The 19,857-nt window shown below is 46.4% G+C and overlaps 1 protein-coding gene across 2 annotated transcripts in view; it reads right to left on the bottom strand.

Moving 5' to 3' along the window:
- Nucleotides 1–206: 206 nt before the first annotated feature.
- Nucleotides 207–19,857, bottom strand: part of tnmd (tenomodulin) — a 154,124-nt gene continuing 134,473 nt past the window's right edge. For both annotated transcript variants that reach the window (XM_078546248.1, XM_078546249.1), the window contains one exon: nt 207–571. In XM_078546248.1, coding sequence (XP_078402374.1) covers nt 362–571 — 210 coding nt within the window. In that variant the 3' untranslated portion in view covers nt 207–361. The remainder of the gene's footprint in view (nt 572–19,857) is intronic.

Genomic DNA, 19,857 nt, shown 5'->3' with positions numbered 1-19,857 from the left:
AAGAGAGAACAGACGTTTTTCTGGATCAGAATATCTGGCGTTTGATAGTAAATTAGAGCCACAAGCTTGGGGTTCACTAAAGAACACTGGCTGTGAGACATAAACTAAACATACTCCCACACAGTTAATGAGATGTAAATTTTTACAGAAGATGACTAGAATGATGTTCAAAAGGTGCAGCGTGTGATTGTACTTACACTGCTGATAGAGGAAAGTGAAACGTTTGAATTCTTTGTTTTAATAGAACCATTAACTGACAATTTTAAAATTGTTGATGGCTGGAAACAAAGACCTGGGCATTTTGAAGGAGGGAGAACTAAAGAGGCTTGAATAGGCGTTCCAGTTTGCTGACACATGCGTTTTATACCCTCCCCAGCATGCGTGCAACCCACCAATTGCATGGCATGATAATCCGACAGATAACGCGGCAACCTCGGTAGTAGTAAGGATATGGCATATAGCCGCCAAGAGGTTCACAGACTCGCTGGCAATGTTGGTGTCCACGGTGACATTCAGCACAACAGAATCCATGATCGTCAAGCAAAGGATCGAAGTCGAACCCATACGCCCTCTGTAAAAATATAAACATATTAAACCTTTTCAGCTTTTAGAGAAATAAAAGCATTGTTTTGCTTTAGTTATTCCATAAATAGAGAAAGGAAATGCCAACATAATACTGTGGCACTTGGTGTCAATTTTTCCCATTGTACATTCTTAACGTCCACATTTATAATGGGAAATGTCTATGTAAACATGTGATGCTATAATTACACTCTCCTACTAGTGGCAGCATCTTAGTTTTGTGCCTCCCAGGTCCTGAACCTATACTGCAAAGAAATTACCCCTCTGCAACCAAACCTCATTTGTTGTGTCCTAAATTACTGTATGGGCCGGGAGGTCATTAAATACATTTAATTTATATTTTATATTAAACATCAACAGTGGTTTGGAATCTCCTCATAGCTGCTACTGCTTTGTTGTCATATAATATTGTCTCTGTGTTTACAAAGGAAAGGAAGGATGTAGATATAGTAGTCCAGGAGGAACACTGTGAGATATTTAACGGGATAGTCATAAAGAGAGAGGAAGTACTTGAAGGCTTGAAATCCTTGAAGGTTGATAAGTCACCAGGGTCAGATGGATTGTTTCCAAGGCTGCTGAAGGAAGTCAGGGAGGAGATAGCAGATGCTCTGAGGATGATTTTCCAATCTTCACTAGATACAGGGGAGATACCAGAGGACTGGAGAAATGCAAACATAGTTCCATTGTTTAAAAAAGGATCAAAGGAAATGCCAAACAATTTTAGGCCAGTTATTCTTACATCGGTGATGAGCAAATTAGTAGAATCAATCCTGAGAGATAGGATTAACTGTCATGTGGAAAGGCATGGACTAGTCAGGGATGGTCAGCATGGATTTGTTAAAGGAAGGTCTTGCCTCACAAATTTGATTGAATTCTTTGAGGAAGTGACAAGAAGGATTGATGAAGGTAGGATAGTGGATGTTGTGTACATGGATTTTAGCAAGGCATTTGACAAGGTCCCACATGGCAGATTGGTCAGGAAAGTAAAAGCCCATGGGATTCAGGGTAATGTGGCAAACTGGATAAAAGGTTGGCTTTGTAACAGGAAACAAAGAGTAATGGTCGATGGATGCCCTTGTGAATGGAAAGTTGTCTCAAGTGGTATTCCACAGGGCTTGGTTTTGGGACCCTTGCTGTTTGTGTTATATATTAACGATTTGGACGTGAACGTGGGGGGCACGATTGGGAAATTTGCAGATGTCACAAAGATTGGCTGAGTAGTGGATAGTGTAGAGGATAGCCATAATCTCCAAAACGATATAGATGGGTTGGTGGAGTGGGCGGTAAAGTGGCAGATGGATTTTAACATAGAGAAGTGTGAGGTCATACATTTAGGGAGGTCAAACAGTTACAAGGATTACACAATAAATGGGAATATACTAAGAGGGGTAGATGAAGTGAGAGATCTTGGCATACAAGTACACAGGTCCCTGAAGGCAGCAGTTCAAGTAGACAAGGTTGTAAAGAAGGCATATGGAATGCTCTCCTTCATTAGCAGAGGCATAGAATATAAAAGTAAGGATATAATGTTGGAATTGTATAAGACACTGGTGAGGCCACAACTGGAGTATTGCATGCAGTTCTGGTCACCACATTATAGGAAGGCTGTAATAGCTCTGGAGAGAGTGCAGAAGAGCTTTACAAGAATGTTGCCAGAGTTAGAAAAGTGTAGCTATGAGGAGAGATTGGATAGGTTGGGGTTATTTTCCTTAGAACAAAGAAGGCTGAGAGGTGACTTGATTGAGGTGTACAAAATTATGAGGGGAATAGATAGAGTGGACAGGATAAAATTGTTTCCCTTGGTGGAGAATTCTAGAACTAGGGGACATAGATTCAAGATAAGTGGCAGAAGGTGTAGGGGGGACATGAGGAATAACTATTTTACTCAGAGGGTAGTGGGTGTCTGGAATTCACTGTCCAAGTTGGTGGTAGAGGCAGAAACTCTAAACTCTTTTAAAAAGTACCTGGATCTGCATCTTAAGTGCTGTAAGCTGCAGGGCTATGGGCCGGGTGCAGGAAGGAAGGATTAGAAAGGACACCTGGGTGTCCTCGGCTGGCATGGACAAGATGGGCCAAATGGCCTCCTTCTGTGCTGTAACTTTTCTATGGTTCTATGGTTCTAATATTTGGAGGAGATGTGGAGAGGGATCAGGTCCAAGGAAATTTTGGGCCAGAACGTCATATGACTTTAAAATGGGGATTGAATTAAATCCCTGAGCCCTGATTCTATTATTCCTTGTCCTCTAACTCTGCTGAAAACTATGGGCCTGAACTTCCGCGGAGTGGCAATCAGAGTCGGATTGCCACTCTGCTCCTACTTCCTACCTTAAAATTTATTCGATCCTGAGTCACCCGACCTTCCAACTCAGGCCAGGTGAGAACTGTGCAAGGCAGCGTACTCCTAAGGCCTTCAGTTGAACATTGCTGAATCGGAGGCAAGGAGGCCAAAGCCCTATGTTGGCATAGGTTGTGGGTAGTCCTGTGAATCAGTATAATAGTTACCCAGAAGCTAGAAGTGCTTTTAATTCTTCTAACTTTTTATGGGTAACTATTGATGTCACACAGTTGGAGCCATCAGAAGTTTGCGATTTAAATCGCATTTTTGGGTGCTTCCCATTGCAGGGCAATTGCACATGGGAAGTTTGCACTTCCCAGGCAATTGCATGCAAAGCTTGCTTGGGAGCTTCTGGGGGGTTGGGGTTCCCCAGCGCAACCTTGAGCTACCCCCAAAAATGACACCCTGGAGCTCAGAGGTTATGGCCCTATATTTTATCTTCACTCCCCATCTACCAACCATTGTGACACACCATTATATAGCAACTAGTGCTTAGAATTACTATCCTATCATCATATGAATACTTAACCAGCTTTTTTGATTTCCCCCCCCTTTCCACTATTTTAATAAAAGTGTTAACCCTTTGGTTAAGCACACATGTTAATATTATCAAAAGTAATTCCTAGTGTTGGATGATGCATGACTGTCTTTAGGTTTATCTGTGTAAGGAATTAGTCATAGTGGAAGTGGGCAATGCGGTGAGAGGCTAGAGCAGACAATTTCAAAGGGACAAAGCTTATCTAATCATCTTCATTTTGCCTTCAATTTGTCTTGTCTGCACACACAATAACATAGCACAAGCCAATCTAATTTATATCTAATGAGACAGTTGAGTGTCCCTTTATCTGTTTTGAAAATGATAGAAAATAGCATTATCTTCGGTAAGACTTCATCCATTACTTTCTGCTGGTGATTTTTCTTTTTAAAAATTATCTTAAATTTTATTTCAGTGATCTTTGACTGATGCATTGCTTAAAAAAAAGTCAAGGTTGCTGATTGGTTTGATTTGCTCTTGACTTGAAAGTAAAATATAAATAAACCTTTGGAAAAAAAACCAAATATGATTGAATTAGGTTTTGCTCTGACTTCAGTGAAATATATCTGTCAAACTACAGTGCTTATCTTTCCAGCTTACACCAAAATAGCTATAAATCATGTTTTTATTTAGTGCACAGCACTCATGAAAGAGGTTTTTTTCAAGAGTGAGTTCTCTATCTAAACTCCAATCTCTTTGTTATAAGTAACCTTATCTTTATTTCACCAATATTACTGTGTTCTCCTGAATGCTCGCCTCTTGTTCCTCCACATGTACTGACTTACCATCTTCCTCATCCTTAAGCCATCACTGTATTGACATCAAGCTTCCACTGGAGCAACATAGGATTGTGAGTAGGCCATTTGTCCCCTCCCCCCAAGCCGGTTCATCGTTCAGTTGGATCATGTGAGATCTGTATGTTAGCGTAATCTACCAGCCTTAGTTCCGGATCTGTTAATATCCTTATTGAACTATCATTTGGACATTTTCAATTGACCTAGCCTTAACAATTTTAATTAATTCATGGCATGTGGGTGTTATTGGCTAGACCAGCATTTATTGCCCATCCCTAATTGTCCTTGATTAGGTGGTGGTGAGCTGCCTTCTTGAAAACTGCAGTCCCTGTGTTGTTGGTACACCCACAGTGCTATTAGGGAGAGAGTTCCAGGATTTTGACCCAGCGACAGTGAAGGAATGGTGATATTGTTTCAAGTCAGGATGGTGAGTGGCTTGGAGGGGAACTTCCAGGTGATGGTGCTCCCATGTGTCTGCTGCCCTTGTCCTTCTAAATGGTAGTGGTCATGGGTTTGGAAGGTGCTGTCTAAGGAGGCATGGTGAGTTTCTGCAGTGCATCTTGTAGATGGTACACACTGGTGCCACTGTGCATTGGTGGTGGAGGGAGTGAATGTTTGTGGATGGGGTGCCAATCAAGCAGGCTTTGTCCTGGATGGTGACAAGCTTCTTGAGTGTTGTTGGAGGTACATTCATCCAGCCAAGTGGAGAGTATTTCATCACACTCTTGACTTGTGCCTTGGAGATGGTGGACAGGGTTTGGGGAGTCAGGGGTTGAGTTACTTACCACAGGATTCCTAGTCTCTGACCTGCTCTTGCAGCCACAGTATTTATATGGCAAGCCCAGTTTAGTTTCTGGTCAATGGTAACCCCCAGGATTATGATTCAGCAATGGTAATGCCATTGAATGTCAAAGGGTGATGGTTAGATTCAATCTTGTTGGAGATGGTCATTGCAATTTAATAGGAGGGAGGTCTTGATTTCCATTACTGTTTGTGTGAAGAAGTGCTTAATTGCTGACTTCACCCTGAACAGTTCTAATTTTAAGGTTATGCCCCCTTGTGCTGGACACCCCCGCCAGAGGAAATAGTTTCTCTCTCCCCTATCAACTATCTTGACCATCACTTACCTTCTGTTATCAAGGGAATAGAAGCCTCACCTGTGCAACTGGTCCTTATAATTTAACCCTTCAATCCCGTTTTCTTCTGGTGATCTGTGTTGCTCTGTCGCTCTTTCCAGAACCCCAAATCTGGAGCTCCTTAACTCCACTGAATAACACCTACAGGTACAGGCTCTTAAAATCTTAAGCTTGGCATCATCTAGTATGAATTCTAGTCACAGCTTCTCTCCTACTGTTTACAAATATTGCAGTATTGGCCCGTTTCTTCAACAAAACAATGCACCTTTCCAAAAATCAGAGCATCACCAAAAATTCTGATTCGTGTTTAGGTTTGGAGAGATGTGACGTTGTGGTAATGTCACTGGAGTAACAATCCAGAGGCCCTGGCTAATGGTCTGGGGACATGGGTTCAAATCCTGCCAGGGCAGTTGGTGGAATTTGAATTTGATTAATAAAATCTGGAATATAAAGCTAATTTCAGTAATGGGGGCTATGGGGAGAATTTTCAGGAGCAGGCCAATTAAGGCGTGGAATGCGGCTCCCGAGGACAGCGGGACTGGACGGGCAGCAACGGGACTGCAATGACTGCTGGGTCCAATGGCATCTCGGCGGCCTGTTTAAGTAGTGCTCCTGCAGCGTTGCAAAGGCTGTGAATCATGGCAAGCAGAAGGGCTCCCCAGAGCACTGCTGGTGAGCAGGCCAGGCAGGAGGATAGGTCAGCGGGACACTGTGCCCTTGCTTTTCCGACGAGTGCCTTGCTGCCCTCCTTGAGGGGGTGGCAGCACGGCGGGAGGTCTTCATTCCTAGGGACTGGAGGAGGAGGCCCCCACATGACCAAACATGCCTGAGAGGTGGTGGTGAGCTCCCACAATGTGGTGCGATGCACCTGGGTCCAGTGCCGCAAGTGTTTCAACGACCTCTCGTGCTCGGGAAGGGTGAGTACCATGTTGGCATAGGTAACAACACAGCAGGTAGGCTTTCCCCCCAGCACCCTGCACCCCCAACAACTCTGAGTGCAGTGACTGCATTGAATCATTGACGGCATGTGTCCTTCACTGGGTGGGCCAGCCGATATTGCCCATGCCGAGGTCACCCTGAAAGGGTTGTGCTGAGACCCGCAGCATATGGTAGATGGACACCCAGAGTACTGTTTTGGCAGCTACCTCAAGGATCTTCACCTAGGTGCAGTGCTGGAACTGCAAAACACGTCAAATTCAGGCTGCTGACATGCTGTCAGGAGAGCTTCCAGGTGACGGGGCACCAATCCATCTGCTACACTTGGCGTTCAATGTGCTTGTGCCTCCTTGCTTTATAAGGTGAAACCGTGTGGTGGCAAATATGATGGAGGCAGCATGTGGGCAAGGGGCGGGGTTAGCCATGGCTTCTTGGTGTGAGTGTGCGGCAGCTGTAGGGTGACGATTCACTGGAGACCTGCAATGTCCCCCTCTGGCTGGGGTGGCAGGGATGCGATGGGAATCCAGGTACAGGGTGGACTGATCAATGCTCCTCTCTCATTTTCAGAAGACCAGACACACCGCAGAGCGGATGTGGACTGGCAGAGGCCAGACCCAGTTGGCCATAATCAGCAGGTACGAGCAGGAAGCGATGGATCTGGAGAGGCGCCAAGTGCCCAGGTCCACCGGTGGCAGTGAGGCTGGGGTGCCATGGGGAGGTAAGATTGCCGAGCACTGAGGTCACCATGTGTGTCCCAGCAGCCATGGCACTGCTGAATGCTCAGTGATTGAAGCTTGCAACATGGGTTGACCATTGATTATGGAAGGATGAGCGCACTCTGATTTGGGGGTCAGGCATGCACATTGACATTGTCTCCACATTAACTAATGTCCTGGTTCTTCCTTTCAGCATCACCAGAGCAGGGCCGGGAGGAGGAGGCTGATGGGCCACTTCTCACACCTGATTAGAAGCACTAGCATCACACCATCTCTGCCAGGCAGGCACCAGCATAGATACTAGCACCTCAGTGGGAATTAGATCATCAGCTTGTGTCCTGGGGCATGGCGGTGAGGGCACTTCACACTTGCTTGATGTACGGGCGGAGACAGAGAGTGCCCATGGCACCGGCAGTCGGAGGACTGCAGGGGACCAGGAACATGCTCAGTCAGTGGCTGATGATGGGCCTCTGGAGTCGTCCCTGAGGCAGCAAACGCTGGAAGTCCAGCAGGGTGTGCGGGAGGATCTGGCAGAGATACGTGAGGGAATGTGTGGCATGGTGCCCGTGCTGGAGGAGTCCACGTGGAGCATCACCGATGCAATGAGCTTCATGGCCAAGCGCTGTGCTTCCTCCTTGGAGAGAGTGGCGACTCTCGTGGAGAGGCTTCTCCAGGAGAACAATCAGGGCCTCCTGGAGTTGCGCTCGGACCTACAAGCCCTCACAGCGGCATTGACCTCATGTGGTCAGTGCTAGTGTGGGAGATGGATTGGGCACCAAGTATCCCAGCTGGGTGCCCATCCATCTACGGTGAGCAGGGAGGTCCAAACGACCTCACGTCAGCACAGCAGCTGCCTGTCGTCTCTGCAGGCTCCTCTCAGGGTGCTCCGGATGAGGGTAGCAGCTCCTCCGCCCCTCTGCCAGTGACTGTGGGATCTGATGAGGCTGCGGCGACTGGGGAGGTGCCAGCCGTGGAACTGGCTGCTCCCTCCCAGGCAGGGCCATCGAAGGCTCCATGGGCCAGAGGATGCCTGCCAAGGTCATTGAGGCCAACAGGACAGCAGAGTGAGCAGGTGGTTTCGAATGCCAGTGCCAGTGAGGGGACAGCACCTAGACGTAGCACACAAAAACGTAAACTTAAGGCACCTTAGGCATACCACGGGCTTCTCACTGGTGGTTTTATGTTGCCCTGCTATTAGTTGATTATAAGTTGGTGTGATGCTGAACACCTTTGCATTAAGTTTCTTTTCTGTTTTATTTTGTTAATTCATTAAATGCTTCATATGTGAACAAAGCTCAGGATGTTTCCTTATTTCTGCAGGTGGATGGGAACCCATGATGTTATGAGTGAATTGTTTGTCATTGACAAGGTACATAGTTAATGTTCCTAACCAGGCAGATGTTGCTCTCAGGTATCGAGTATGGAGCCTGCAGCCCTGGCTTGTGTTGGAGGCCCATCTGTAGTGGACTAGCTGAAGGTTTGTTGGATCAAAGCCTCCCAGGTGTCCTGCCTTCCTGGAGGATGTCCGGGTCAGCGTCTACCCCCTCAGCGTTCTCCTGTGCGTGCTCATCCTCGGACTCACTACTGGACTCATCATGTGCAGCCGGACCATCTGCGTCTACATCTTCTTCCTCCACTGTGTCCCTCCTTTCCAGCGCCAGATTGTGGAGAGCGCAGCATGCTACTACTATCACTGACACATGATCTGGGGGGTACTGGAGTGCGTCCCCTGAGCGTTCCAGGCATCAGATGAGCATCTTGAAAAGACCAATGTTTCTCTCTACCACAGCCCTTGTGGAGGTGTGGCTCCTATTGTACCGCTGCTCAGCTTCTGTTCATGGATGGTGGAGAGGCGTCATGAGCCACCTTTTGAGGGGGTAGCCCTTGTCACCCAGCAGTCATCCATCCAGCCGGGCTGGAGCACTGAAGAGCCTCGGCACCTGGGAGTGTCTCAGGACGTAGGCGTCATGGGAGCTTCCTGGGTACCTTGCACAGACTTGCAGAATCTGCATCCTGTGGTCACACACAATCTACACATTCACGGAGTGGAAGCCCTTCCTGTTAACGAAGGCACTGGGCTCACCCGCTGGTGCCTTGATGGCCACATGTGTGCAGTCTATTGCACCCTGGACGCAGAGGAAGCCAGCAATTACTGCAAAGCCTCTGGCTCACCATGTCTGGCTGGCCTTGTCCCAGCTGTATGAAAGTCAATGCATGCCTAAACAGAGCATCTGTCACCTGCTTGACACAAGTGTGGACAGCTGACTGAGAGACACCGCAGAGATCACCCACCAACCCCTGGAAAGAACCGGAGGCATAGAAGTTGAGGGCAGCTGTGATCTTCAATGCCACTGGCATGGGGTGCCCACCCATACAGTTGGCGCAGATCTCAGGGCCTATCATCTGACAAATGGAGGTCACTGTCTCCCTTGAGAAACAGAGCCTCCTTCAGCACTACACCTCAGACATATTGAGGTCCCTCCTTTGCCGCCTGTAAACCCTGACAGCAGGGTAGTGGCATTTTCTGCTGCCCCTTCTGCCTTGCACTTCCTATTTGCCCTGCGCCCCTTGTGCCTGTGCCTGTCCTCCTGAAGATGGCTCCCCTGGAGGCTGAATATGGATCCTGGCCTCCTTCCGCTTCTGGCCCTCCCTTCCTCCTCAGAGGAAGTGCCTCCAGTGGAGAGCACAACTCCCATTCCCAGGCTAAGGGAAGGCTTCCTGAAACCAGCAAGGCCCCAGAAATGCTGTTTACTCCAGAGTCCTGACCTGAAGCCTGTTACTCCTATCGAAGCAGCTGTGAAGAGTTTTGAAGTATTCCTGCTCATACAGGCAAGTAGCAGTAAGTTTACACATTAAATGTCTGACAAATAGCACTCACAACCCTGCTCACCCCTCTTATCCCGCCCGTGGATGAGGTTTATAAAACTGTGGCCTACTCGCCTGCCCGTTGCACCCATGTGACGATCTGAAGATCGCACGGGCCCCAAAAAATCGGCGTCAATTACTGGCCCAAGGACCTTAAGTGGCCCGTTAATGGTGGGCATGTATCAAAGATCATCGCATGCCCACCCACCGAAATATTGCAATGGCGCGTGGTGATGTCGGGACGCGCGCCTGACGTCACTGCGTGTCATTTTACACGTCGGCATGCAGGGCCTGCCCCTGCACACCTACGTGAAAATTCTGCCCCATGACAACTATCATCGATTCTTGTAAAAACCCATCTGGTTCACTAATGTCCTTTAGTGAAGGAAATCTGGCATTTGTACCTACATGTGACTCCAGACTCACAGTAATGCGTTTGACTCTTAATTGCCCTCTGAATTGGCCTAGTAAGTCACTCAGTTCAAGGGTAATTAGGGATGGACAACAAATGTTGGCCTTGCCAGTGCTGCCCACATCCATAAAGAGAAAAAAGGATGATAATTTTTACCCCTTTATCGAGTTGTTAATTTGTTTATTTGCTTATAATTTGCTCTGAAGAGTATAAAGAGACACTTTAATTTGATAAACTTGATTAAAGTTATAATGCCCCTTTAAACAGGGTTGACCATTGGATTATTTGTTTATGGGTCTCAAAAAAGTGTATAAAGAGATACAGCCCTCAGCAATACTGGTCTGAAAACGCCTAATCTCGTCTGATCTCAGAAGCTCAGTTGACTCAGCCTTGGTTAATAGTTGGATGACAGACTACCTGGGAAAACCACATGCAGTAGTCTTTGAAGCCTGAGTGACTCAGTGGGTAGCATTAGGGTTATCAGGGCTGGAAGGACCTAGGTTCAAGGCTCACTCCAGGACTTAGGTGTAATGGTGCTAACTCTCACATGGATTGGTTTTTCACACTTCTCTGAGCACTTTCAATTTGGGAAGCTCCCCTTCAAGCTTTCTTTTGTTTTAGTTACAGTACCCCTTTAAGGGGCTGATCATTGGTTAGTTTGTTCATTGTTTGCTCAAAAGTGTATAAAGAGAAACATTGACACTGATGGTGCACTGTAGAGTTACAAGCTATGCATTTTTAATGTTTCATTTTGTGAATAAAATCTAAAACTGAATAAAGATTAACTTCTGATCTCCTTCACCTACTGGATGTCAAAAGTTTAATAGCTACTACATAGTGTGCCTGGCTTCAGCCCCATAACCCTCTGAGATATCTGTGTTCCTCAATTTCAGGTGAACCCCCAATTTGAATCATTCCGTTTAATTGGTGGCCACTCCCTCAGTTGCCTAGGTCCTAAGGTTTGGAATACCCTCCCTTTACCTCTTTGCCTCTCTACCTCACTTTCCTCCTTTAAGACATTTTTTAAAACTTACCTCTTTGATCAAGTGTTTGGTGATCTGACCTAATATATCCTGATGTAGCTCAGTGTCATAATTTGTTTTATAATGCTCCTGTGAAACACCTTGGAATGTTTCATTACGTTAAACGAGTTATATTATTATAAGTTGCTGTTGAGATTATGATGCTACTGTAATGTAGTAGAAGATCCTCCACTCATAGTCATCCTTTGCCAATTTGTGATCCAGATCCGCCAGAGGAAGAGGTTACAAACTTATGCTAGGATTTTCCATGCCCGCTGGCGTCGGGCGTGTTTTGTGGCATGAGCGGGCAATATAGCACGATCAGTTTCATAATGGCCTGAAACCAGTTTGCGATCGTCCGCTCAGCCCGCCAGTGGCAGGCCGCGTTTCTTGTCATTGGACATCGGGAACCTCACTGTAATAAATCTGCATATGATTATTCGGCCAGCTCGCCAGAATCATTCCAGCTGCGGGAAAACACGCCAATGTGTTTCACAACTACGCATACAAGGTGTGCACTTGGCGAGCTGCACTTTGCTTGGGACTTCAAGGTTTGTTTGCCTACCTTGCTTTGGTGAGCACTCACAGGTGCCAGGCTTCACAGACAGCACCACATCACTTTTAGGGAGCTCATGGGCAGGTCTCTAGCTACCAGATTAGCCATATGTGGGTGGCTTTTCAATGGCAGCAGGGCTAGGGCTTGACTGAGGAAAGGGGAGAAGTGGCCTTAGGCAAGGGAAGAGGCTGCAGGACAAGGGCTGTACTGCGGATGGAGGGTAGCCCAGGGTGTGTGTGGGGGGTGGGGTCACATGTTGATCTGTGCAAGTGGCCTCAAGATGGTGAGGGCCGAGGAGGCAGTCTGCACAGGAGATGAAGCCAGGTGGACATGTGAGGGTCTGTGTGTGAGAATGGATGGTGATGTCCCTTGAGCTCGCAGTGAGTGAGATGCCAGTGAATGTGTGATGGGCTAGTGAGTGTGAGTTTAGAGTGATGAGATGGTTGCCATTCCCTGGCTGCACGGGTGAGATCATTCATCCTCTATCTGCATTGGATGGCCAACCTCTCTGTGCAGCATTGGCACTGATCACCACTGCCAGCGCCTACCAAGCCAGAGTGGTAAAGCTGCTGCCCCTCCTGCAGCCAGGGTGGGGTTACAGGACATCACAGCCGGCCTCCACAGCGTCCAAAAGGCGCTCGAGGGTTGCAGTCTTCTTACCTTTCAGGGCCGTGTTTTCTTTGCAGTAGTCCTGAGCTGGAAGCACTGAGCATGGCTGCACTTTAAATGTAGTGCCTGACATGATGGAGTGGAAAGGTGGTGGCGTAGCAGGTGAATTGGAACCCACCCGCCATCGAAATAGCGCGTATCCCGGGAATGCATAATTAATGCGGTGGGTTTGGGATGATACAGTGTGAAAAGCCGCCATTGTGGCCGACGGGTAAAGCGCGTTTTCCCGCCCACTACCGCACTTAATGCAAATCTGGGATGATTCCACCCTTAGTTTATATCCATAGGATAGATGTGCTTTATCTTTATGAAGCTGAATATCTCTGATATTGCAGGAATTCAAACCCCATATGACAGTTTGAAAATTTGAGTCAAGTTTGACAAAATAAAATCTGAAAATTCAGAGCTGGAATCAGTAAAAGTGATCATAATACTGTTGGACTTCCATAAAAACCCAACTGGTTTACTAATGTCACTTAGGTAAGGAAACCTGCCACTCTTATCTTGTCTGGCCTTTATATGACTCCAGTCCTCTGTCAAAAATGGTTCACTCTTAACTGCCCTCTAAAGTAACCTAGTAAATCACTCAGCTATATCAAACCCCTCAGCAGTTCAAGATAAAGGCTCACCACCAACTTCTCAGTATAATTATGGGTAGGCAACAAATGTGAGCCTTGCAAGCAGCAGCCATGTCCCAAAAATGAATTTTAAAAATGGCTCATGGTCGCCCCAATATTTCATAACCACAGCCCAGAAATTCTGTGGGTGGGGGAGGGGTGTGTTTCACTCCACTTTTTTGACCAGGCTTTAATATCTCCATTAAGTGGCTCAGTGTCAAATTTTGTTCGATAACATTCCTGTGAAGCACCTTGGGATGTTTTACTATGTTAAAAGGTGCTATATAAATGCAAGTTATTGTTGTTTACACCATTTTTTTAGCTGGTCTCACGCCAGAGAACCATGTGGAGTTTCAGGGCGCTTTAGTCTAAAACTCTGCAAGACTGAATTTTTACTGGAATTGCTCAGGCAAAGCTTGCCATGTTATATCATGCAAAATGTGCTCTTCTCCTTCCTGCCTGTGTGGTTGGAGAGCAGTTTGTTGCACTGGCACTCCTGAAGTCTGACAATAAACTAAGATGTTGCTTTTGTGGCAAGGGAAATAATTTTTACTGAAGTGCTTGTGAGTCTTATTTTTCATTGCTATTGCAAAGAGACAATAGCTTTCTCTCTGAGGTAATTTTAAAATATAGTTGTTCAGAAAAATAATAAAGAACAATACACAAGAATCAGTTCCTTAGCAGAATGTTTTAGCAGCATTCATTGACTAGTGCTCTTGCTTCTCAAGTAAGTTACTCAATCTAGAATGCTACTAAACCTCATGTATTTGCTAAAAACAAAGCTTTTTCAAAATAATGTCAGATTTGAGGTGCAGAGAGATTTTCATCTAGAATAGGTTCTTGTAGATGAGATTGCGATGGGATGAAAATAAGATCACTAGAAGCACACATGTGTGGTCTAACATCTCACAAGGTAAGTTACATAGGAAGAACAAATTGTCATAGATGAGTCTCCGCACTTGGAGACGGCGGCCTAGTGGTGATGTCACTGAACTAGTAATCCAGAGGCCCAGGCTAATGGTCTGGTGACACAGGTTCAAATGCTACCAAAGCAGCTAGTGAAATTTAAATTCAGTTCATAAAATCTGGAATATAAAGCTAGGCCAGGATTTTCCCGTCGGGGGGGCGGGGCAGGGCCCGCCCGCCGACGCTTAAAATGACATGGGGTGACGTCAGGCTGAATTCCCGACGTCAACATGTCCCATTTAAATTTTCAGGTAGGCGGGGGCTCAGCAAAATCAGCTGTGCGCCCGCCGACCTGTGAATGGCCAACTGAGGCCATTGACAGAGTCATTTAAGTAATTAATGGACCTGCCTGTCCAACCATAAGGTTGGTGTGTCGGCCAGGAACCCCGGCGCCAAATAGAGAAAACATGAAACCTCATGCAGTGGTGGGATGAGGTTTCATGCAGGGTTTTAAAAATTTTAATAAAGTTATTCTGTAAGTTACGAACATGTCCCAACTCATGTGACATTGTCACATGAGGGGAACATGTAAGGGATTTTTTTTTTTCTATTTTTAATATTTCTCAAAGTCCAGGCGATCTCCCTGAGGCAGAACTTAGCCTTAGGGAGATGAATGCGCTCTTTCGTGCGCATACGCGAAAGAGCGCATTCTCGCTTTTAGGTAACCCCCCCCGCCCGCACAGGAAGCACATAGCGCTTCCTGCAGGACGTCACGCTGGGTGGGCCTTAATTGGCCCACCCATGTAAAATGGCAGCGGGGCCCGCTTCTCCGGCGAGGATCGGCTCCACGCCCACCAGAGATTGGGTCGAGCCTGCCCACCCGACAGGCAGAAAATTCTGCCTATTGTATCATCAGGCAAGGCTATGAGTAACTCAAGAGCACATTCAATTAAGAAGAATTAACTGGACAAGAGTGAAGGAATTAAAAAGTGACTAGGAATTTATTTCATACAAAATGATAATCAATAGAGCTTCCAAATAGCTATTATAGGAGAGTAGAAGGACTTGATTCAACTTAGATTGATTCTATTTAATTAGAGAGTCACTGCGGGAGAAATGTGTTTGTGCAATGCCACTTCCAGTAGCGCCATGCAGACTTACCTCAATTCTGCGGGGACAGGCAGTGGAATGGGCCGCTACCTCTGTGTTTCTCACTACTTTCTTCAATGACATCAATGAAGAATGACACACAGGTTACACAAGAGTAGCAAGAAGTGGTACTACATGAGCAAATTTATTTCCCACTGCCTTCAAAAACAAACTTAAAAAACATGCTTTTGCCTAGAGGATGAAGAACAATTTATTGTTCATATCAGAATATTAACAGTTGAAAGACAATGACATTATTATATTGCTGTGCGTCCAAATAAATGGCAAGCATTTCCTCATAAAGACCGTGTCCCTTTAACATCCAACCTTGATACAAGGTAAGGCCTGACACATAATAGGAGAATGAACTACTGCTTTTGCTGGAAGGGGAAGGCCTTTAGCTATCCAGTAATAGGCAGTCTCAGAATACTGGGGCTCACCTAAAAACATTTAGGAAGGCCAAGATTTAAAGAACTAAAGCTTGTGACAGACTGATAGCTCACTGATGATGTCAATGTTTTATTATTCCATAGGTCTTCTTTTAAATGCCCATATGTTTCCATGAAATTATTATGCTGTACATTCACATATATATTCACAAAGTCACTTTACTGTTTTATTGCATGATGTTTACAGAAAGAGTGCATTGATACATCCGGGCCTCTTAATGTGACTACAAGCAGCTGAGATTGAGATTGAGTTACCTTCTGTGGCCTTGGTTTCCAGGGGAGGAATTTCATGCTCCCTCCCTCAGGACAAGTTTGGCAGTAAGAGCGCATTTAATCAGATGGGTGGGTGGCAGATGGGGACCCCACCATCTTCCAGCCTCCACTCTGATTAAGTCTGTGGAGGGAAGATTCATGGACAGCATTTCCACTTCACTGCCAATTGAAGCCTTTGGGTGGGCAATCAACTCAGCAGCAGGTAGAGGACTCTGCATGTGGGGAAAATGATAAGAAAATCCATGGAGAGCTGATTACAGGCTCCAGAAGCAGGAGGTCCTTCATTCACAGGAACTTAATGCCCGATTGAGGGACCTCACCTAATTGAGGTGACCTAGATCTTTCACCAGCTCTCCAGCTGGCAGGTGAGACCACTGTTGCCTCTAATAAAGTCTTCCCTAGGGTTTAGTTAAGCCTGGGGTTGGAAATAAAGCACAGCACTGCACATAAATCACTTGGAGTCATTGCCCTTCCTGGTTAATGGGTTCAATTTGTTTTGACTGAATCTGACCGCTTGGTCTCCAGTTCCAGGCCTAGGCTGAACATCACTTATTCTGACTGGCATGTTCCACATTTGTTTCAGCCACAAGTTTATTGTGGGAGAGCAGCAATTCACCATAAAGTAGGATGCACCTTCCTGCAGCTTAATGGTTTGAGTTGGGCTCACCTGACTGCCATTGGCACAATCCCTCTCCAGTGGGATGTCCTATTTATCACTGAAGTAGGTGTTCCAGGATTGCAAGACCGCTCAGACTCTCAGTGGGCTCTAAAACTACTACATAGAATGGTTGGATTTAGGGGCATAACCTGAAGGAGATAGTCCTTTTGGACAAGCCATTGGCCGTTTGGTACGAAGGGCTGATGTTTGTGGATCTTATGTGAATTGTGGTATGGAGATCTTGTGGTGCAGTGGGTAGCATCCCTACCTCTGAGTCAGAAGCTCTGGATTCAAGTCCCACTCTACAACTTTATGGCCATGAAGTTGTGTTCGTAATGTGGCCAAACAGATTGATTATCAACCTGCAAATCCTTCCAATACAACTATGGAAGGTGTTAAGAACAGGAGAGTCTCCTGGTCTGCTAGAACCTGCAGAAGGCAACAGCAAACCGCAGCAATATCTTGCCAAGCAAAACCATGGATCAACATGATTGCTAATGATACTTGAAGAGAGTGATTGTATGTCATTGAGTGAATTGTGTATTTGCGACAGATAGTATAGTTCAGTCCCTCCATGCCTTCCCTTAACAGATACTTATGGTTTAATGAAGAGTGCAGGAGGGCATGCCAGGATCAGCACCAGGAATACCTAAAAATGAGGTGTCAAACTGGTGAAGCTATAACACAGGATTACTTGCGTGCCAAACAGCATAAGCAGCAAGTGCTAGACAGAGCTAAGTGACTCCACAGCCAATGGATCAGGTCTAAGCTCTGCAGTCCTGCCACATCCAGCCATGAATGGTGGTGGATAAATTAAGCAACTCACTGGAGGAGGAGGCTCCACAAATATCCCCATCCTCAATGATCAGGGAGCTGTACTGTAATATACTTTTAAGACAAGTGTTGTAATGTAAGATCACATGATCTTGATACCCAATAGCAGAGTAGCGCAGGCTACCTCTGTGAAGAAGTCTTGAGTTAGAGTCTGAAGAGACAAGACAGAGGGTGGGATTTTCTGCACCCGCCCGCTGCCTGAATCTTCCAGTCCTGCTGCAAGTCAATGGACTTCTGGCTGGGGTGCTGCCTCGCCTGCGGTGGGTCCCTCCCGTGACAGGGCTGGAAAATCCTGGCCAGAGTTTTGAGTTGCAAGCACACAAGTGTAGCTGCTGAGTTCCTTTGTAAATAAACAGAATGTGTTTCTCCTAAGAACGGTCTACAAATCTTCTCTGTCTTGGTACCAACTCGGTCATCCCAAAACAAGCGTGCAGCCCGGATCCTTTAGCCCCAACAAACCAAGGGCACTGGATCTAACAGGAGCTCAGCACATCAGTGCAAAAGATAAGGCTGAAGCATTTGCAATAGTCTTCAGCCAGAATGCTGAGTGGATGATCCATCTCGGCCTCCTCTGGAGGTGCCCATCATCACAGATGCCAGTCTTCAGCCAATTTAATTCACTCCATGTGATATCAAGAAGCAGCTGAAGGCACTGGATACTGCAAAGGCTATGGATCCTGACAATATTTGGGCAATGGTACTAATGACTTGTGCTCCAGAGCTTTCCACGCCCCTAGCCGAGCTGCTCCAGTACAGCTACAACACTGGCATCTACCTGGCTATGTGGAAAATTGCCCAGGTATGTCCTGTACACAGAAAGCAGGACAAATCTAACCCAGACAATTACTGCCTCATCAGTCTACTCTCAATCATCAGTAAAGTGATGGAAGGAGTCATCAACAGTGCAATCAGTGGTACTTGTTTAGCAATAACCTGCTCACTGATGCTCAGTTTGGGTTCTGCCTGGATCACACAGCTCCTGACCTCATTATAGCCTTGGTTCAAACATGGACAAAAGAGCTGAACTCCAGAGGTGAGGTGAGAGTGACTGCCCAACATTTGACCGAGTGTGGCATCAAAGAGACCTAGCAAAACTGGAGTCAATGAGAATCAGGGGGAAAACTCTCCACTGATTAGAGTCATACCTAGCACAAAGGAAGATTGTTGTGGTTGTTGGAGGTTAATCATCTCAGTTCTAGGACATTACTGCAGGGATTTCTCCGGATAGTGTCCTAGGCCCAAGCATCTTCAACAACTTCATCAATGACCTTCCTCCCATCATGAGGTCAGATGTGGGGGTGTTCATTGATGATTGCACAATGTTCAGCACCATTCTCAACTCCTCACATACTGAAGCAGACAATGTCCAAATGCAGCGAGACCTGGACAATATCCAGGCTTGGGCTGACAACTGGCAAGTAACATTTGCGCCATACCATTTCCAACAACAGAGATTCTAACCATTGCCTCTAGACATTCAATGACACTACCATTGCTGAATCCTCCACTATCAACATCATGGGTGGTTACCATTGACCAGAAACTAAACTGGACTAGCCATATAAATACTGTGACTACAAGAGCAGGTCAGAGGCTAGGAATCCTGTGACGAGTAACTCACCTCCTGACTCCCCAAAGCCTGTCCACCATCTACAAGGCACAAGTCAGAATTGTGATGGAATACTCTTCATTTGCCTGGATGAGTGCAGCTCCAACAACACTCAAGGAGCTTGACACCATCCAGGACAAAGTAACCCATTTAGTTGGCGCCCCTTCCCAAACATTCACTCCTTCCACCACCGATGCACAGTAGCAGCAGTGTGTACCATCTACAAGATGCATTCCAGGAACTCACCAAGCCTACTTAGACAGCACCTTCCAAACCCACGACTACTACCATCTAGAAAGGCAACGGCAGCAGACAGATGTGAACACCACCACCTGGAAGTTCCCCTCCAAGTCACTCACCATCCTGACTTGGAAATATTTCACTGTACCTTCGCTGTCATGTGTCAAAATCCTGGAACTCCCTCCCTAACCGCACTGTGGGTGTCCCTGCAGCACATGGACTGCAGTGGTTCGAGAAGGCAGCTCACCACCACCTTCTCATGGACAATTAGGGATGGGCAGTAACTGCTGGCCCAGCCAGCAAAGCCCACATCCCATGAATGAATAAAAAAAAATGCTCCATTATTATTTTAGTACTATTTATTCACCATGCTTCTCCCCCAGCCTCCTGTCCTATCCTTGCTGATGGAGTAGAGTCAGTGCAGCGGGTGGAGATACCTCCATAGGAGGCTACTGGAGAGTGGAGGAATAATTTCAAAGTAGGTGACTCATGCTAAGGTCTCCAAAGTATTGCACGGTTATAGATCTAGAGCAAAAAGGACTTTTTAAAAAATGTAAGCTGCTG

This window comes from Cetorhinus maximus, chromosome 8 (genome assembly GCF_964194155.1).
Source record: "Cetorhinus maximus chromosome 8, sCetMax3.hap1.1, whole genome shotgun sequence".
In the NCBI taxonomy this organism is placed as follows: Eukaryota; Metazoa; Chordata; class Chondrichthyes; order Lamniformes; family Cetorhinidae; genus Cetorhinus; species Cetorhinus maximus.
The sequence above is the reverse complement of the archived record's forward strand: the minus strand, read 5'-3'. Positions and strand labels throughout refer to the sequence as shown.